Source organism: Vipera ursinii, assembly GCF_947247035.1.
Source record: "Vipera ursinii genome assembly, chromosome: 6".
Lineage (NCBI taxonomy): Eukaryota > Metazoa > Chordata > Lepidosauria > Squamata > Viperidae > Vipera > Vipera ursinii.
In genome coordinates, this window is record NC_139515.1 from 70646599 (window position 1) to 70664352 (window position 17754).

At 38.5% G+C, this 17754-nt stretch overlaps 1 protein-coding gene across 2 annotated transcripts in view; it reads right to left on the reverse strand.

Moving 5' to 3' along the window:
- Positions 1 to 17754, reverse strand: part of BRAF (B-Raf proto-oncogene, serine/threonine kinase) — a 62624-nt gene that overhangs the window by 25990 nt on the left and 18880 nt on the right. For both annotated transcript variants that reach the window (XM_083366501.1, XM_083366502.1), the window contains exons 4-9: positions 14616 to 14719; positions 13982 to 14084; positions 10940 to 11088; positions 6572 to 6679; positions 2855 to 3014; positions 1388 to 1424 (exon numbers count right to left, since the gene is read on the reverse strand). In XM_083366501.1, the coding sequence (XP_083222627.1) occupies positions 1388 to 1424; positions 2855 to 3014; positions 6572 to 6679; positions 10940 to 11088; positions 13982 to 14084; positions 14616 to 14719 (661 nt within the window). The remainder of the gene's footprint in view (positions 1 to 1387; positions 1425 to 2854; positions 3015 to 6571; positions 6680 to 10939; positions 11089 to 13981; positions 14085 to 14615; positions 14720 to 17754) is intronic.

Consider the following 17754-nt stretch of genomic DNA (forward strand, 5'->3'; position numbering starts at 1 on the left):
AGTTTGCAAAGTAGTAGCCAGTTTGTTAGAGGTAACTGGGAAAGCGGAGATGGAGAAGCAAAATCCTGACTAAAAACTGAGTCTCTACTAAATGTTATAGTGAAGGCTTCGATTGCAAATGTATTAAAAATAAGAAAGAAAACAAACAAATGTCATGGAAAGCAAAATGGCCAGCTGATTAAGGACACATGCTTTCCTGTACTGCATGGTACAGCCTGCACCATATATTCAAATGATAATAGCCAAGTCAAAGCATTAAATGAAGCTTATCCTGAACAGGATCTGTAGCTATGTGTGCATGTAACATGGTGGGAAAAATATACATTTCTGCAGTTATGACTTTTGCCAAGGACATTTCTCTTTACTAGACCTGATGATAAAAATTGAAGCAACTTTTTCCAAACTGGCAAAGTTCCAGCATTGGCTGCCCATGGATCCTGACATTACAATCTGGAGATGCCAAGCTTGAGAAGACTGCTGTAAATTCTTAGAGTATGGGAGCAACATACATGTCCACGTTTCTTAAACATATCAAAGTAAGAGGGGCCAGAAACATGATGACTGGATTGAGGACATCTGCATTAATTAACATTCATCATTCATTCTACAGATGAATGAATTCGTAATATCATTCATATCATTCTACAGATTAAAAGCACAGAATATATAAGCATATCTTTCTTTTTCCTGCATGCTTATTATTTGGTAAGCGCCTGCAACTGATAATGCTTGTTAGGGATTCTCTTTGAAGAGTTGCTCAGAGTTGCCCCGAGTAGTTTTTCATTGATTAATTGGCCAGTTTAAATAATGGAATTTATCTAAAGATATGCAGTATATGTATATACATGAACACACACTCTAGTAGCCTGGCAATACCCAATTCTTTTTCAGCAAGAATGTACATAATATCTCCAGTTGTTATGTTTTTGAGAAATACAGGTATTTTTCTAAGATGCTCTTATTGTATGCTCTTTAAGTGGTTGATTTAGAAATTGTGCTAGCTGACAAGACTTCTTAACAAAGAATCATTTTTAATACGGCAAAATGGCAGGTTTAAAATTTTTATGGTGAAAGGAGGAAGAGGATCAGCTGAAGGCCTGTTGCCTTCTATTATCTCCGATTATCTGTTTTTTTTTAAACAAAACTAAACACTGGCTACCACTTTGCATGTTGTTCTCATCTTCCTTTCACCCACATTGAAATGTGAATCAGTGAATTTTTTTTTATAAGACGACACTAAATGTCATGGACAAGCAAATGAATTTCATTGCATTAGTTATAATTTCTCTCCCGTATCTGTATTTTGCAAAAAAACAACAACGAGGCTGTATAAAAGGGGGGGAGGCAAAGCAATGTATTGGGTGTGCAAGAGAACAAAGTAACTTACCTCCCTCGCCTCGCAACCCTTGATCTCTAATCAAGTCCTACAAACCAAAAACAAAAACTATATGCACCTTATTCATGCGTTATGTATGTTGCTTGTCAGGAGGACTGATGATAGAGCAAAGTGTTTTTTTTCTTTCCTTTAACTAAGAAAAGCAGACTGAAAGCAGCTGCAAAGATACAGAATACTTCACCATCAAGCTATAAAACATTTCCCTTATCTGCCAATACCTGAGCTTCCAATAAAGGCTGTTTGAGCTTTCTTGGGTCTGGAAGTGAACTATCAAGCATCAATCTGGAGGGTGGCTAGGTCTAATAGATACTTTAAATACTGTTTTAGAGATGCAAGGTGGAAAATGAAGCCTACTGATTGGAGATACAGGGAAACAGTGATCATCCATTAGCAGTGTTAAATAGCCAAGGTGTTAGCATATGGACCAACTTCCATTAATGGAAAAGTAGCAAGCTTTTTAATAATACTGAACTATCAGGCAAAATAAAAGCAACAGTTAAGTTGGGGAGAGATAGATGTAGCATCTAATAATGCCAATCAACTGTAAGCCCTTTACTATTACTTTTTCAAAGAACTCCTATGTTCTCACTAGCTACATTACATTAGAGCAGACATGTCAAACTCGTGACGTCATGTGACGTCGCGTGACATATCGGAGCTTTCCCTCCATTGCTGGCAATGGGGTGGGCGCGGTTTCGTCATTTCATCATGGCAGTTTGACACCCCTGCATTAGAGAAACTGCAATAATTGAAGTTATGTAAATAAAAAATTATGATTCTTATAGTATGTGATGTATCAAAAGACATTCACCATGTCAAGATACACTTGCAGTTTTTATCTAGAACTATATACTAATTATATTTATTCAGCTTTGGGAGGGAAATGCTCTTTCTATAATTTTCTGTCTCTTGTTTTGAAGGCTCTTGATAGCTTGCATGCAAACTTATTTGACCTATTTGCTTATTTATGCCATCATCCACAATTTATCAAAGAGCTAGCTGTAATTTAAAAACAGGTCATGTGAACTTACCCTTAGAATCAATATCTTATTTTAAATTCAGCAACTTCAAACAGCACGATCTATTAGTATCAATACAGTATATAGGCAATATATGATCCCTAAATAGTATTTGTTTAACAGTTTAATATATGCAAGAAACTAAGAATGATTATAGGAGTTCTAAAGTAGTCTTAAATTCTAGCAATGTATATGGCTAAATCTTCTCAGGTTCAGAGGCTGGTGAGAGTGTATGTCTCTGTGATCATTTCCTGGACTAGTAAATCTTGTTTCCATTTTTCATAGCCACTATGGAAAAACAGCAAGTAGATTTTATTTGTAAATTGAAAGAAGGTACTCAGTTGTCTGTAGAATTTTTCTTAATATACCTGTCTCCAAATGTTCAGGATAAAGGATTAAATACACTAATTATAAAGACAAAGATTCATTTGGAACTTACATCGATATTGACCGGCTCTATTGTATTGATGTGCACATTGGGGGCAGATGATGAGCGATCACGTTGACCAAACTGATTTCGATGGTCTTCATCTGCTGGTCGCAATGGCTGGGGTATTGGAATGGATTTTGAAGGAGATGGACTGGGGAGAATTGGTAGGCTGAGAAAGTGAAGACATTAAAAACATATATATATATATATACATACATACATATATACATACATATATACATACATACATACATACATACACACACACACATACATACATACATATATATATATGATTTGCAGGGCTTCATTTTACAGATGTGACAAAAACAATTCCTGCTGATCCGAATCTCACAGCAACCGTAAGGACGTTCCATGCAAAATGTCTATGGAGATTCTGAGTCATCCAGGTCATAGTTATCCCAAAGATGCTTTTTCACGAGGCAACTGGACTTTCTTGTTTTCCTCTGAAGATGTTTTGCTTCTCATCCAAGAAGCTTCTTCAGCTTCTTCGATGAGAAGCAAGTAGTCTTCAAACGAAAACAAAAAAGTCCAGTTGCCTCATGAAAAAGCATATTTTGGATAACCTTCCATTCGTTTTACAGGCTTTTGACACAGGACTATGACCAGTGTACTACTCAGACTCCAGTGCAAGTTAAACTTATTCCTTCACCTGCTCAATTGTCTGACTAGAGATTTTAAAATAGGATGCCCTAATGCACTAATATTCTTGCATTTGCAATCTAAGATACAAATACTTACAAGCTTATGATATACGTAGATGTAAAATACAAATCCATGGGACATGAAATTTACTAGAATAGTCCAAAATGTGGAACCAAAGCACACATTAGTCAAAAGAGAAGTTACTGAGGGGTTTTACTGGTGATTAGTATGATTTGTTGAATTAACAGGGTGGAGAGAACATATATGATAAAATATTGTGCATTCTCTGATAAAAAGAGAGAAGTTATTAGGAAACACTTTTTGGTCTGAGAAAAGGGTTTTTGTTTGGACAATCTTCTTTAGAAATCAAATATTGTTTGATTATCAAAGTGGTGCATTTGATTGGAGATAAAGCTTATCTTGAAAAAAAAGCCATAACTGACATATAATGTTACTCATAACTTTGACTATGTATGGAATAGGAGGACTTTTTTAAAAAAAAAAAACTACAACTGGAATTGTATCTTAGCTATTTCATTCACCAGGCCAATATATTATATGGTCTTTGATTCCACGTATGAGACACAGTAATAGCAGGAGGCTGAAATCAAGCTTTTCTTTCCTTACACTCATCTTCTACATAGTTATGATCCAGATCGCCATAGTCCTTTTTGAATGTTAGGACTGAAATGTGTGTATGTTTGCATGTATTAGTATTTGGACAGGAGTCATTTAAAGAAATAATAGAATTACAGATAATACTGGTAAGTAAAAATGATCTTAAAAAAAGGCAATGGAAAATCACTTACATGTTGTTGCTAAGCATACTACATGGTTGTGTTCATACAGCCACCAGCGATTCTTATTAAAGGAAGGATTAAAATAATAGGGTTGATTTCCCTTTTAAAAAGTATTGGAAATCTAAGGAGAGTAATCCTGTACAAAAATGTGTACAGTATTTTTCAGATTTCTAGCACAGCTTAACAGAGGCATATTAAGTTCTTTTAAACCAAACAAAAAACAGATCTAAGCCAGTAATTATGAAGTTTGCTATGTGGTTACTTCAGAATTAAAGAAACAAACACAGATAAATGGTAAACTGATGGAAATTAAAGTATTATAAAAGTCCAATAATTAGAATTGTAAAATCATAAAGATGGGCCTAAAGATATGCAAAATATTTCAAATCTGAACTATTGTAAGCTTCAAATAATCTGCTTTGACCTTACCATAATTACTCAGACACTACTCCAACCTTACTAGAAGAATCCTAACCCAAATCACTCTGTTTGAGATCAGAACACTGTTTTCAGTGAAGTTTCAATAACCATGAAATTTAAACAGGAAATTCAGAAGCTGAAAACTATCTTTATTTGCACTTTTGCTTAGTTGGTGGGTCCCAGCTTAACTTATGTTGTGTTACCTACTTTGTGAAATAATGTTTTTGAATACTGTGTTCAGACTCACATGTTGTAAGAACTGGAGGGGAATCTTCTTTATTTTTATATATGTATTTCACGATGGTGTTTTCCATCCTGCTGGAAAGCCTTCTCCCATATGGAGAACTTGAATATGATTTAGATTCAGAAATACTTTGGGACATGCTTTCAGGGTTTTTTTCAAAGAAGCTCAAGGATAAATCACTTTGTTGGGACAATAGGGTTAACTGAGCTAACTAATATCTGCAAGGGGGCAGAGCTGATTAAAATGGATCATCTGATGGATCCAGCTGCCTTTCTAAAAGAGCTTGAGGGAATTTCCCAGTGATCTGAAAGGATATTTTGTTGGGCATATTGTTGACCTCTGGAATTTGCCAGCAATGAGGCAAACAAGCTGCTCAATAAAATTGTCTATGGTGTATCTCCTTGTTTGGGCCTCCAGAAAACAAAGTGGGTGAAGAGACACCTGGAGTGATACTGGCGGAAAAGAAAAAAAAATATGGCTGGACATGAGCAAGAGCTCAAATGACAGCCTACTTTGTAACAATAAAAACAGTGAAGTGTAATTACTCCTCAATCCTTATTGTGCCTGCAGAATGTCAAGCAGCTGCACTTTTCAAAGGGTGCAAAACACTCTGGAGCAGGGGTGTCAAACTGCCGGCCCACAGGTCCCAAAACCACGCCCACCCCATTACAGGCAATGGAGAAAAAGCTCTGATACATTGCACGACGTCACACGATGTTGCGAGTTTGACATGTCTGCTCTGGAGGAAGGATGGTCCAGAAAATCCAATCAATCTAAGTGGTGTTGGCCAGGCTGAACATTTGGTGAATTTAAACACTCACACTTTTCAGAGAGGATCCCAAGGAGGTAGGCAAAGACCACTGTGATCTTGGCTCTGCTATTTGGGAATTTGAACCTTGCCCCACCTGGTTACTGAAAGCAGCAGGGAAAGAGTGTAGAAACTGGATCCAGGGTATAATCAACAACTCTTTCGAGAGAAGGGGAAGTGGCAGAGGTCAGGTCTGAATGTAACAAAACCGGAAAACTATTCCCTATCACTTAGTTATTGAGAAAAGAATGGAGCTGCAATTGGAGAGAGCTTAGTTGGGAGATACTGTGACCACTCCTTTTCTAGTACTTTCAGAAGCCTTTGATACAGTTGACTATGGTATTCTTCTGGACCACCTACAAGAGTTAGGAGTTGAGGGATAGCAGGTCTGCTCTTACCTGAGCAGGCAGATGCACTTGATAACTGAAGTGGGTTGGGGTAGGAAGAGGTCAGACTCACAGGTACTTTGCTATGGAGTGCCTAAAGGTTCGGTCTTTTCCCCTATCCTACTCAACATTTGCATGAAATCCTGGGAGAGGTCATCTAGGTGTTCAGGGTGAGGTATTAACCCATTTTCTCCTGCAACCTGAGATTTTATTTTTAAAAACAACAATCTTCTGTAAAGTCCCCAATTTCAATCCAATTCTGCATAAGATGCTCAACTGTTAAGTACAAAGGTAGCAAACCACAATCTACCAAGTCAAGATTGCAAAACAGGATTTTGAACTGGGCAACTTATAAATTAACATCTTAATATGATTAGAATAGCCAAGATTTTAAAAACGTACACAGGAGAATCTGAAAGGGTCACTGAAGGGTATGATCCAGATGCTGGTGTGGTCTCTCCTTCTTGTGATATTGGATGATGTTCAAAGAATTTGGAAACAAAAAGTAAACTGTGGAGCAAGAAAAAAATAATAACATAAGAGAAAGAAAATACTACATTACATCTGTAATGGAGATAAATTACCCCATGGACATTTTAAAGCTCTCTTTTGCCAAATGAACAAGTCTTTAAAATAATTTTATTGGTCTCAGCTTCATGGAGAACAAGATGTATAAGATAAAGGAATCTCCTCTGCTAAAGAATAAGCCGGCAGCTGAAAGGATATATGAGTTAATTACTGTATTGTTTCTCTGTATACCTGTGCTTATTAAATCACAGAAATACCATCAATAAACATTTTGTTTTTTAAGCACAGCTTCTGATTTTCTAAGACTCTTCCTCCGATTAATCTGAAGAAAAGGCATTATTCTTTTCATAACAAATTTTTGTGCTCTAAGAATGAAAGTTAAGCTTTTCTCAGTATTTATATTAACCCTGTATTAAAACTCAGCATTTTATGCCACAAGAGTTTTAAATGCTTTATTTTATATGTGGTGAATAAAGGCAGGATAGGAATTTTATAAATAAATAATTACATAAATGAATGTTGTCAATGTAACCCTAATTTTATACAAAGACTTTCAAATGACAACTATTGGTTTAGCAAGTCACACTTTATTGAACACAACATTTTAAGGACTTGTCTGCCTTGGATTTTGTGAGCACTGCATATGAAATATAGCTGGAGTGGAATGGGTCCAATATAAATCTTTTAATGATACAAAAACATGTTTGTACTTGATCCCTTTTAAATTAAAATTTGCACAACCCTTGTTATTGCTATGGTTCATTGCAGTCAGTCAGATGTTTAGTATTGTTTTATTTATATCCCATCTTTATGATTTTTATAAACAACTCAAGGCAGCAAGCAGATCTAATACTCCTTATTCCTCCTGTTTTCTCCACAACGACAACCCTATTAAATAAATTGGGATGACAGAGAGTGACTGATAGGACTTGAACTTGATTTCTAGTCTGAGGTCTTAATACTAGTCCAGGGCTTTTCAACCTTTTCACCCATTGTACCACTTTTAGGATAAGGCAATATCCGAATACCACCAGTCGCCCAGCAAGGTGTCAAAAACTTGACCAAAAAAAAAAAAGGTAAAAAAATGATAAAGTACAAGTAGTCCTCGACTTACAACAATTCGCTTAGTGACTATTCAAAGTTACAACGGTACTGAAAAAAGTGACTTATGACCATTTTTCACACTTATTACTGTTGCAGCATCCCCAGGGTCATGTGATTTACATTCGGATGCTTGGCAACTGATTCATACTTATGACATTCACAGTGTCCCTGGGTCATGTGATCAATGGCTGGGGGAGGCGTGGCATGGCCAGCTTATCACTCAGGTTGCCAGGGACCTGAGGGGGGGATCCGTGGGTCTCTAGTGGAGGGGAGTGGGTGCCTTCCTTCCCCTTCCTCTCCCCCATTGTCTCTCCCTCCCTCTCATTGTCCTTCCCCTTCCTTCCTTCCCTCTTTGTCTCTTCCTCCTTCCCTCCCTCCCTTCCATTGTCTCTCCCTCCCTCTCACTGTCCTTACCCTTCCTTCCTTCCCTCCCTTCCATTGTCTCTCCCTCCCTCATTGTCCTTCCCCTCCTTCCTTCCTTCCTCCCTTCCATTGTCTCTCCCTCCCTCTCATTGTCCTTCCCCTTCCTTCCTTCCCTCTTTGTCTCTTCCTCCTTCCCTCCCTCCCTTCCATTGTCTCTCCCTCCCTCTCATTGTTCGTTTGTTCGTTTGTTCGTTCCTTCCCTCTGTCTCTTCCTTCCTTCCCTCCCTCCCTTCCAAGCAACCTGCTAGTCCAAACTACAAATACTGCACCTCACACAACCTGCCCATCTCCCATTTTCAGGCACGTACATTACAATGAGGTGGCTGGATGGAGTTACTGAAGCAGTAGGCGTGAGCTTAAATGGACTCCAGAAGATGGTAGAGGACAGGAAAGCCTGGAGGAACGTTGTCCATAGGGTCGCGATGGGTCGGACACGACTTCGCAACTAACAACAACATTACGAACCGGCTACTTCTCCCAGTCCTTTTTTCCTTACCAGAGCCCAGCGTTCCCGATCCTCTGTGTGTACATCGTTCTTCCCATAGCGCTCCCCGGGCTGTCGAGAAATGCCCATTTCTGGCCGCATTGCTACTGTTATGAAGTTAATTTTCACCCGCCCGAAGGAAGAGAGCGATGCTTTTCTCCCTCCTCCAAAGGAAGGAAGACAAACCCGAATCGCCACCAAGTCACCCTTCCTTCAGGCGAAGTAATCTCTTGCAATACAAAACCGCGGAGGCTCCATCTTTTGCAAAGGGCAGTGTGCACGCTCCGAGAGCAAAGGAGGAGAGCAGCCAAGCAACCTGCTAGTCCAAACTACAAATACTGCTTCTTGGGATGGAGTGAGGTGGGGACGGAGAGGAAACGTCTGGAAATCATGCAAGAACTTTTCCTCTTATTATTGCTGTTATTCTTCCAAGTTGCAAAGGAAAACCAGAAACAAATACTGCTTCTTGGGATGGAGTGGGGTGGGCACGAAGAAGAATCCATGGAAGAACTTTTCCTCTTATTATTGCTGTTATTCTTCCAAGTTGCAAAGGAAAAGCAGAAACAGCCCAGCCACGTAGGTCAAACTCGGCTCTCTTTCTCTCTCCCTTAAACGCGGTTCATCAGGAGCTTTGGTGCTTCCCATGCTTGCAGCGGGGAGACTGGAGGCTTTTCCACTGACCTGGGGCAACTTGCAAAAAACAACAAAACTGCTCGAAGCGTGGCTCAGCTGTACTTGCACACCCCGATCCTGCACTCCTGCCCCGCTCACTTGCTTGATTTCCACTTGCTTGCGGGGTGCTCGGAAACAGGAGGCGCTTGGAAGGCAGTGTGGGGTGCTTGGAGGCCGCCCACGCGGGACGCATCAGAAGCCACCCACACCCGCTTAGAATGCTCAGAAGCCACCCGCGCAGGCTGCTTGGAGGCCGCCCGCGCTTGCTCAGAAGCCGGCACCGCTCAGAAGCCAACCCCCAGGTTGCTTGGAGGCCGCCTGTGCAGTGCGCATCGGAAGCCACCCGTGCCTGCTCAGAAGCCGCCACCGCTTGGAAACCACCCAAGCAGGGTGCTTGGAGGCCGCCTGCATCCCCTCAGAAGCTGGCGCCGCTCGGAAACCACCTGTGCGGGGCGCTTGGAGGCCGCCCACGCGGGGTGCATCGAAGTCACCCGCACCTGCTCAGAGGCTGGTGCAGCTCAGAAGCCACCCATGCAGGGCACTTGGAGGCCGCCCACACCCACTCAGAAGCCAGCGCCACTCGGAAACCACCCACACTCTTCAGCGGTGTCGGGGCCGCCCACCAGGACTTCCAGCTGGCCGGCAGTGTCGGATCCGAAGTCCCAGCCTCCGAGCTGATCAGCAGTGCCTTCCTCTGGTCGGTGGCTCAAATCCGGAGTCTCAGCCTCCCAGCTGATCGGTGGAGCAATGAGGGGCTGGCAAGCCAGGTAGCCAGGTTGCTGCGCAGATCCCCCCTCAGTTGATTGTCAAGCCCGGGGCTTGACAGCCGCTCCTGCTCAAAAGACAGGGTTCGGTGGCTGGCAAGGCGCTCGCGTGGGGCTCTCCCGGGGCTGGCAGGCCGAACGGGGACCAGCCTCCCCCTCTCTGCGCTAGAGCAGCACCCGCAGAGGTGGCCAAGGGCAAGCAGGGCAAGGCCATTCCTGCTCGAAAGGCAGGGTTCGGCGGCCGGCAAGGTGCTCGTGTGGGGCTTTCCCGGGGCTGGCAGGTGATGGGGAAGGAGTAGGCCAATCGCCTTACCGGTACCTGGGACTCCGACGCTCCTTCCCAGCCATGTGTGTCCTGAAGAAGCGCTGATCAGAAGTCAATCCAATTGCTGCACAACGAGTCCCTGGGGAGGAGGGGCCTTGCTCTGCGCCTGCGCGCGCCCTCTGTAGGGTTCCTGCAGGCTGCTGCCAAGCAGTATGCTTTCCGGCAGCAAGTGAGTGGGGAAGGAGCAAAGCGCGGGGAGGAAGTGGTGGGGGGAGGAAGGCAACGCCGCATACCACCAGCCAGGTGCTCGCGTACCACCATCATTTGAAAAGTCCTGTACTAGATCAAACTGACTCTCAGTTATATTGCAGGCACCTCTCCTTATGGAAAAGACATCATCAGAGGACAAAGTTTCCTTTTGTACTACAAAAGTTGCCATTATATCTCAGTAATTCCTAGAGTTCTGCACTGGCAAACATCTATGTTTTAGGGCTAGAGCATTTAAATGCAAAGGAGTTCCAGTTACTTACTCAAGCTGATCATAATTCACACACATTAGTGGCACTTCAGTACTGCAACGCTGATGAAATTTGTAACCACAAGTCTGGCAACGGAATCCCTGGAAAAGCAACTTTCTGCAGAAATCACAAAACGCTAAAGTGAAGAATGTCTTCCGTACCTACGCCATAAAAAAAGAAAGAGATGTCCTATTTTGTTAAATATGATCTTACCAAAGAAGAACTGTTTATGTTTTATTCTGATTATGGTTCATTTCAATGCTACTCTATAAATAGTACACTTGTGAAGATCATAAGTTTGTGGTTGAAACTCTGAAAGCAACAACTCAGAACCTAGAACAAATCTGGTGTATTAGTCTACAACTCCAAAAATTCCAGTTAGCTTGGTCTTTGAGCATGTTGACTAGGGAAATCCTAGGACCTATAATTTAACCCTTCTAGGGAACATAAGCATCTATCTATAAGTATTATGACACCAAAGTTATGAAAAGTCCATTATGATGGCACAGTGCAAAATTCACCCTTTCGTACTTGTATTGCAATATCACACAGAAGTATTTAAAGGGAAGAATTTGCATTATGTCCTCTCTTTCCTCCTGCCAGTAGATGCCCATTGGCATCAAGTTAGGAAAGTTGCTTTAGAAACATAAAAGAATATCTGACATTATTATCGATATTACAACTTTACAGCATACTTGCTTAAAGAAGTACTGTATCATTAAATATTTGCATTTTAAAGCAAAGTACAATTTTCATTCACACAAGATAATGAGGTATTTTTCTCACCACTAATTAATTATTTGCCTTCAGGCCTAAACTAGCAAGTTCATGTTCTGACTTTCTACTGTCTTTTAATACATGATATTTTATGAAAGAAAATGGGATCAAAGTTTGAAGAAAATCACATACACAAAATAACTCAGTTAAAACAGTTTAACTGCTGAAGTTTTATTCAAACATTGAAGAAGTCATACAATGATGGAAAAACAGATGATGTTACCGCTCTTTTTTATTCTAATGTAACTCTGCCTTGGCCTACTTCCTTCTACTTCTCTGTACAGAGGCAGCCATCACTATTAAGAAATATGGGTTCTAAACACCAAATAGAACTTTAATTTATGCATATTAAAGCATACATATGTATGTATGTGGGTGTCTGTGAATATGTATAAATACATATACAAATATTTATGAAAGCAAAATGAGATTCCATATGTAATTTTAAATGTATCTGTCTAAACTGCAATTATCTCTTGAACCAATACAACCTAATTGTCAGGGAGAGGGAACCAGGTAAGGATTAGGGATATAAAATTTTTGGAGAGCATCAAGAATTGACCTGAATATCATGCAGAGGCAGAATTACATTTTGCTAAATTTAAACACTATAAATTATAGTACCTCTAGATTATGTTAGCCAGATTGCAAGCAAATTGGTACCTATTTCTACCAAGCGTGACAATCTCTAATTAGGGAGTCCTTCTGGTTGCAAATTTTAAAAGAAATTGGGGAAAAATCACCCAACAATCTTTCACAATTAATTCTGCTGTTAATTCAGCATGCAAAATGGAGACATAAGAAACTGACCCAATTCCTATTAGTTCTCAGATTAACAGGAAATATTGAAAAAATATATTTTAACTGAATCAGTATTTAAAAATGGCTTATTTTTTCCAGCTGTAAAGGTTAAAACAAAGAGATTTAAAAAGCATTACAATGAAGGATTCCTATCTTTAAAAATATTAGCTCCTGCTATTTATTAACTGGGGTTTTTATATTTTTCAGGGATTTAATTTAATCTTTTAAAATTGTTTTTAATTTTTGTATCGTTGTTTTAAGTACCCTGTAAATCGCCCTGAGTCCTACAGGAAAGGGTGATATATAAATTCAATAAAATTCAAATTCAGATTCAAATTATATTTACAATGCTTTTCCAAATGCATTATTTTCACCTATATCAATGTTTCTTAAACTTTTTACTCTGTTTGTATATATTTATCAATATTTACTGTATTAAAAGTTAAAACTGATGCATTTGCAAAATATTTTCTTTTTGATTCTTCTAAAAACAATATTAACGTATTTTTCACACAGAACTCTATATTTTAAACAAGTAAAAAATAATGAGAATAGTGACATTTTTAAAAAATGCAGCCTAATTGTATATTTCAATAAATCTCTTAACTGAACAAAAACGGGAACAACCTCTACACATTTTAATACATTTTCTAATAACTTTGAATATTTACATTTTATTTATATGAAGTTATATCTATAGATTCATTTTTAAGTTAATGGTGAACATGGCATGTTCTCAAATTTGGACACTCTTTATTGCAGTATTTTGTAGGGCTTACTGCAGAATTTTTTTTCCAAGGGTTAGTTAAATAAAATCAGGTAGTTCTAGAAAATGAACTTTTTACCATTTAAAGTGTTGATATAGCTTAAAAAGCTATGAAGAACTTATGTATCAAATACTTAATACTTAAAGATTTTCTCCCACAAATACTATCCAACTCATGCACTAGTCAGTCGGGAGGACCTTCGTGATAGCTCTATTGGCGGGTCCAACTTACAATATAATAATGGCCAGAAGTAAGATTTTCTCAGTGACAGCACCTGATAATGGAACTCCCTACCAAAAGAAGCACACACCTTCAACTTTTCTTCTTTTAGAAAACCATTCACAACATGTCTATTCCCCTAGGTATTTTCAAGATTCCCCCCCCCCCAAAGATTAGTTTTCTTTGTTTCTTAGCCTGCTAGGTCATAGTATGATTGTTCTACCATAACATCCTTGTTTTGGCTGAAGTTAGTTATTGTGGTTTGTAAGCCACATGGTGTAATCTTAAGCAACTGGAGTGTGTGAACCATGATTATGTTTCAAGAACACCTGATACTGGAAAACAAGATCATGAGTGCCCTATGACTGCAATTTGGAAAAGTTATCACAAAGAATATAAATACTTTGCTTGGAAAGTTTAAGACCAATGTGATTATTAAAAGTTGCAAAAGTCAATGAAAGAGCAGCAGATATTGTAAGAGAAGACTTACAAAATTATGTGTCGTAAGAGGCACATTCTCCAAGACTTCCACATGTAGTTCTTCTCCCGTCAACCAGGAAATGTCTGTGTCCCAACCAATGGGCTTCTTTTCCCTAAGCGTAAATAAGTTCTTTGAGGTTAAATGCAATTTCTAAACTCCAGTCTTAATGATGAAGATGTGCTTGTCAGAAGATGGAGACACCAAATATTTAGTGTTTATTTCCCAGCCCTCTCCTCATAGAAACTTAATATAGCTCCTTTTTTTTTAAAGGAAGCTTCATTCTGGTCAAATGACAATTTCCTCCAGAACTAAAAATGCATTAGTTTAGTGCCAGATTAGTCTCTACAGAAAACCAGAGAGAGAGAGAAACAATTTGGAAGCTGCTACACTACAGTGTAAAGATCACACTGAACCATCCTCCAGTAAATCAACTAATGAATCCAGAGAATGAATATTCTTCTCCTCCTACCAACTGCCCTCCACAATCTCATCAGCTGGTACTGGGAAGTTCTTATATTTGTGAAAGCGCCTGCTTTGAAGTACTGAAAGCTAATATTCTCAGCCACACCTGGAAACAACCCCTTTAGCATTTTTTCTCTCAAGTGATCACCACCCACAAAGCCACACTACAATCAAACCATACCCATCCTGTATACGGTAAACAGCACAGCACTCTGGGATAAGACCTCGCATCATCAAAGCTTTCTTTAGACTCTCCCGGACTGTTACTCCACATCGTGCTGGAACCTACAAAGTTTTTTTTTAAAAAAAAATCACTGCTTTAGGTTTCAGTGCAGTATCATGGGAGATATTTCTAAACTCTAAAAAAAATGTACTCTCTCGAAATTTACGTATTTTAATGTTTACAAACTTTAAGAATTCTGCTGAAACAGACCAAGTAGTGTTTAGGAATCTACTGGTTCTGAATATAAAGAATCAAAATCTTTCTGTCATGGATAACAGATACTGAAAAATCTCTCTTGAGAATATGCCAGATCTTAACAATTTTGTGAGCTCCTTAGAATGCTTCCTGAAGATGTTTTACAAAAACTCCCAAAGCGTAATTATTGCCAATCAGTATCATTACTATAACGTATACATTTTCCAAAGTTCTTAAATATTCCTGTAGTACACATCAAATGATATGGCTGACATTTCAGACAAATATCCTTTTAAGAGACTTGTGTTCATTTCTTTCCCTCTTACTTATAACATTAAAATATATTAATTGTCTTATGATACATTTTTCTTCAGTTCTGCTGGAACACAAAATAACTAGAAACCATCATCCTGTAAACCATTTTGCAAACAAAACAAAGCAAAACAAAACAAACCCCCTGTCATTATCACTATTTACATATATTTGTTCTGAAGCTATTTTATTTATTCAAGAAAAAAAACCAGCTGGGTGATTCTGAATGGAATTAAGGACTAAACAAGAGTCTTATTCTTGAGGAAAATGGAACATACTTGTATTCAGATGTCAGTCCTACATACATTTGACTGAACTCTTGAGACAAAATAAATGCAGGAGAAAATATGTTAATCTGAAAACTTTGCAAAATTTTGTTGTGAACAGGCATTTGCTAGTTTATAATAAAAATGGTTCAGTTGCCGTTAACTGGATACTGTTGAGAATGTGAGGAAAGAAAATATTTTTATGTAACTGTAGCAATAATCTTTTTATTCTTCTATACCTGTTCAAAAGATTATTTTCCTTTAAATAGTTTCCTTCACTTTGAAAATTCCAAACCCTTTTGCTCAAATTTTAAACTATTTGCTATAGGAAATAATACAAATAGTATGAATAAAATACATAAATGGCCACATTGTTGTAAAAGATATAAAATACCGAGCATAATATGAAAGGAAGATGGTTTCTAAAATCTGAGAGAGGATCTTTCCCTATCCATCTGGATTTTTATTAATATTCTGGATCTAGTCCTTCATTAATCTAAACTGAAGGACAAATTGTAAACATTTTATCTTTAATGCTTTACCAGAATTTTATTTATCTCTAAAGGCCCATTTGCAGCAATGGGACAATCAAGAGATTCCTAGGCTGCACACTTATGAATCAGAGTAGATTGCCCGTTAGGACTTAAATTTTGTATACTGTATACTTATTTACATAATTATGAAGACTGAGATTTCTACCCTATCTTTGAATAGCACCAAACGGATAGGATGTTCAGAAGATAAAAGGAGAAGAAAAGCTAACAATGCTGTCCTGCTGTTGTAGTTTCAATCACTTGTTCCAGACATAAATTCCTCTGAGGTATGTTGGCTATATAGAGCTCACACCCACCTACATGCAAAACATAACTTACAAGTATTGAAATCTTAACAGCTGAGGTTCCAATACAAAGCTACTGGAAACAAAACATTTATTTATTTATTTTAAAAAGTAAGTTTCCTAGAACCATTTACCCTCAGTCTGCCTGCCCTACTGATTGCATCTTTCCTACTAGTACGTGATTCTGCTACTGTCAGGCCCTAAGCCAAGAAACGCACATGGTGATTCTTCCAAGTGGACCTCTTTATTGTTTCACACCAATGGAATGAATCTTGCCAGACTGAGCACTCTACTGCCGGCATCTATAACAGGGATCTGCAACCTTGACAACTGTAAGGCTTGTGGACTTCAGCTCCCAGAATTCGGGGAGCTGAAATCTACAAGCCTTAAAGTTGGCAAGGTTGGAGATCCTTGATCTATAATATACTCTGTGAAGTATTAGGGAAGGGCTATCTTTACCCTCTCTCTCACACACATAATATCTAGACTGAGTTGCCTCTTACTTTTCTGGAGGGCATCTCCTCCTCCTGGGAATCCACCTCCTTACTACATGCCATCATAGCTACTACTATATAAGGCCTTCTTCTAGGGGACAAGAGAAGAATCTTGCGCTGGGAACAGCAATGGTATATGCAAAGTATTGCAGAAGACAGTACTAACAGTATGCTGCATAGACAATTTTCTAATGCTCAGGAAATTGTTTGTGCACTGCAATTGCAAAATACCCTTCTTAGTAATTAGTTTTGGCACATCTTCCCTTCTTAGCTTTTATTTTAGATACTAGTAAGAAACAAATTTTAATCTGGAAAAACAACTATTACATCACAAAGTATACACATCATATACCTGAATACATATCAGTTTTTTGAGAACTGTTTTGTCATTTTCAGAAGTTCTAAGTCCTAAATTGTGAACCTCAGCTTTGGTTTTCAAGCAGTAAAATTACTACTTGAAAGCATAACATTAGAAATGTATGGGATCAATTCTCATACTAAGGAATTTTGGAGCATAATTCCCAAAGACTGGAGAACAGCTTTAATTCATTTGATTGCTTCTCTAAATACTTAGCTACTTAGAAGTTTGATGTAAACCACTCTGTAACTTTATTACTCTCCCTTATAAATATAATGTAATATTTTAAACCATTTTAAAATCCAGGTTAAGTTATTAAGGAGTTGTAAAAAAACAACAACCCACCATTTATTGTAAAATATAGCACTATATCTACCCTTCCAAAAACAGATCAAAATTTAACATGCACATGATATAAAATGAGACATATTCAAACTATAATAATAGACTAAAACAATTGAGAATTAAATACAACAGATACAAATCCAATTAAAATTATACTGCATATCTGAAATTCAATCTCACTAAACTTTGTGGATGCTACATTTGAATAGACACACCTACAGGACTGTAGTACAGTCAAGTACTGCTAAGTTATTCTGGCTTCATGGAAAGAGTTAAACATGTGTTCAAT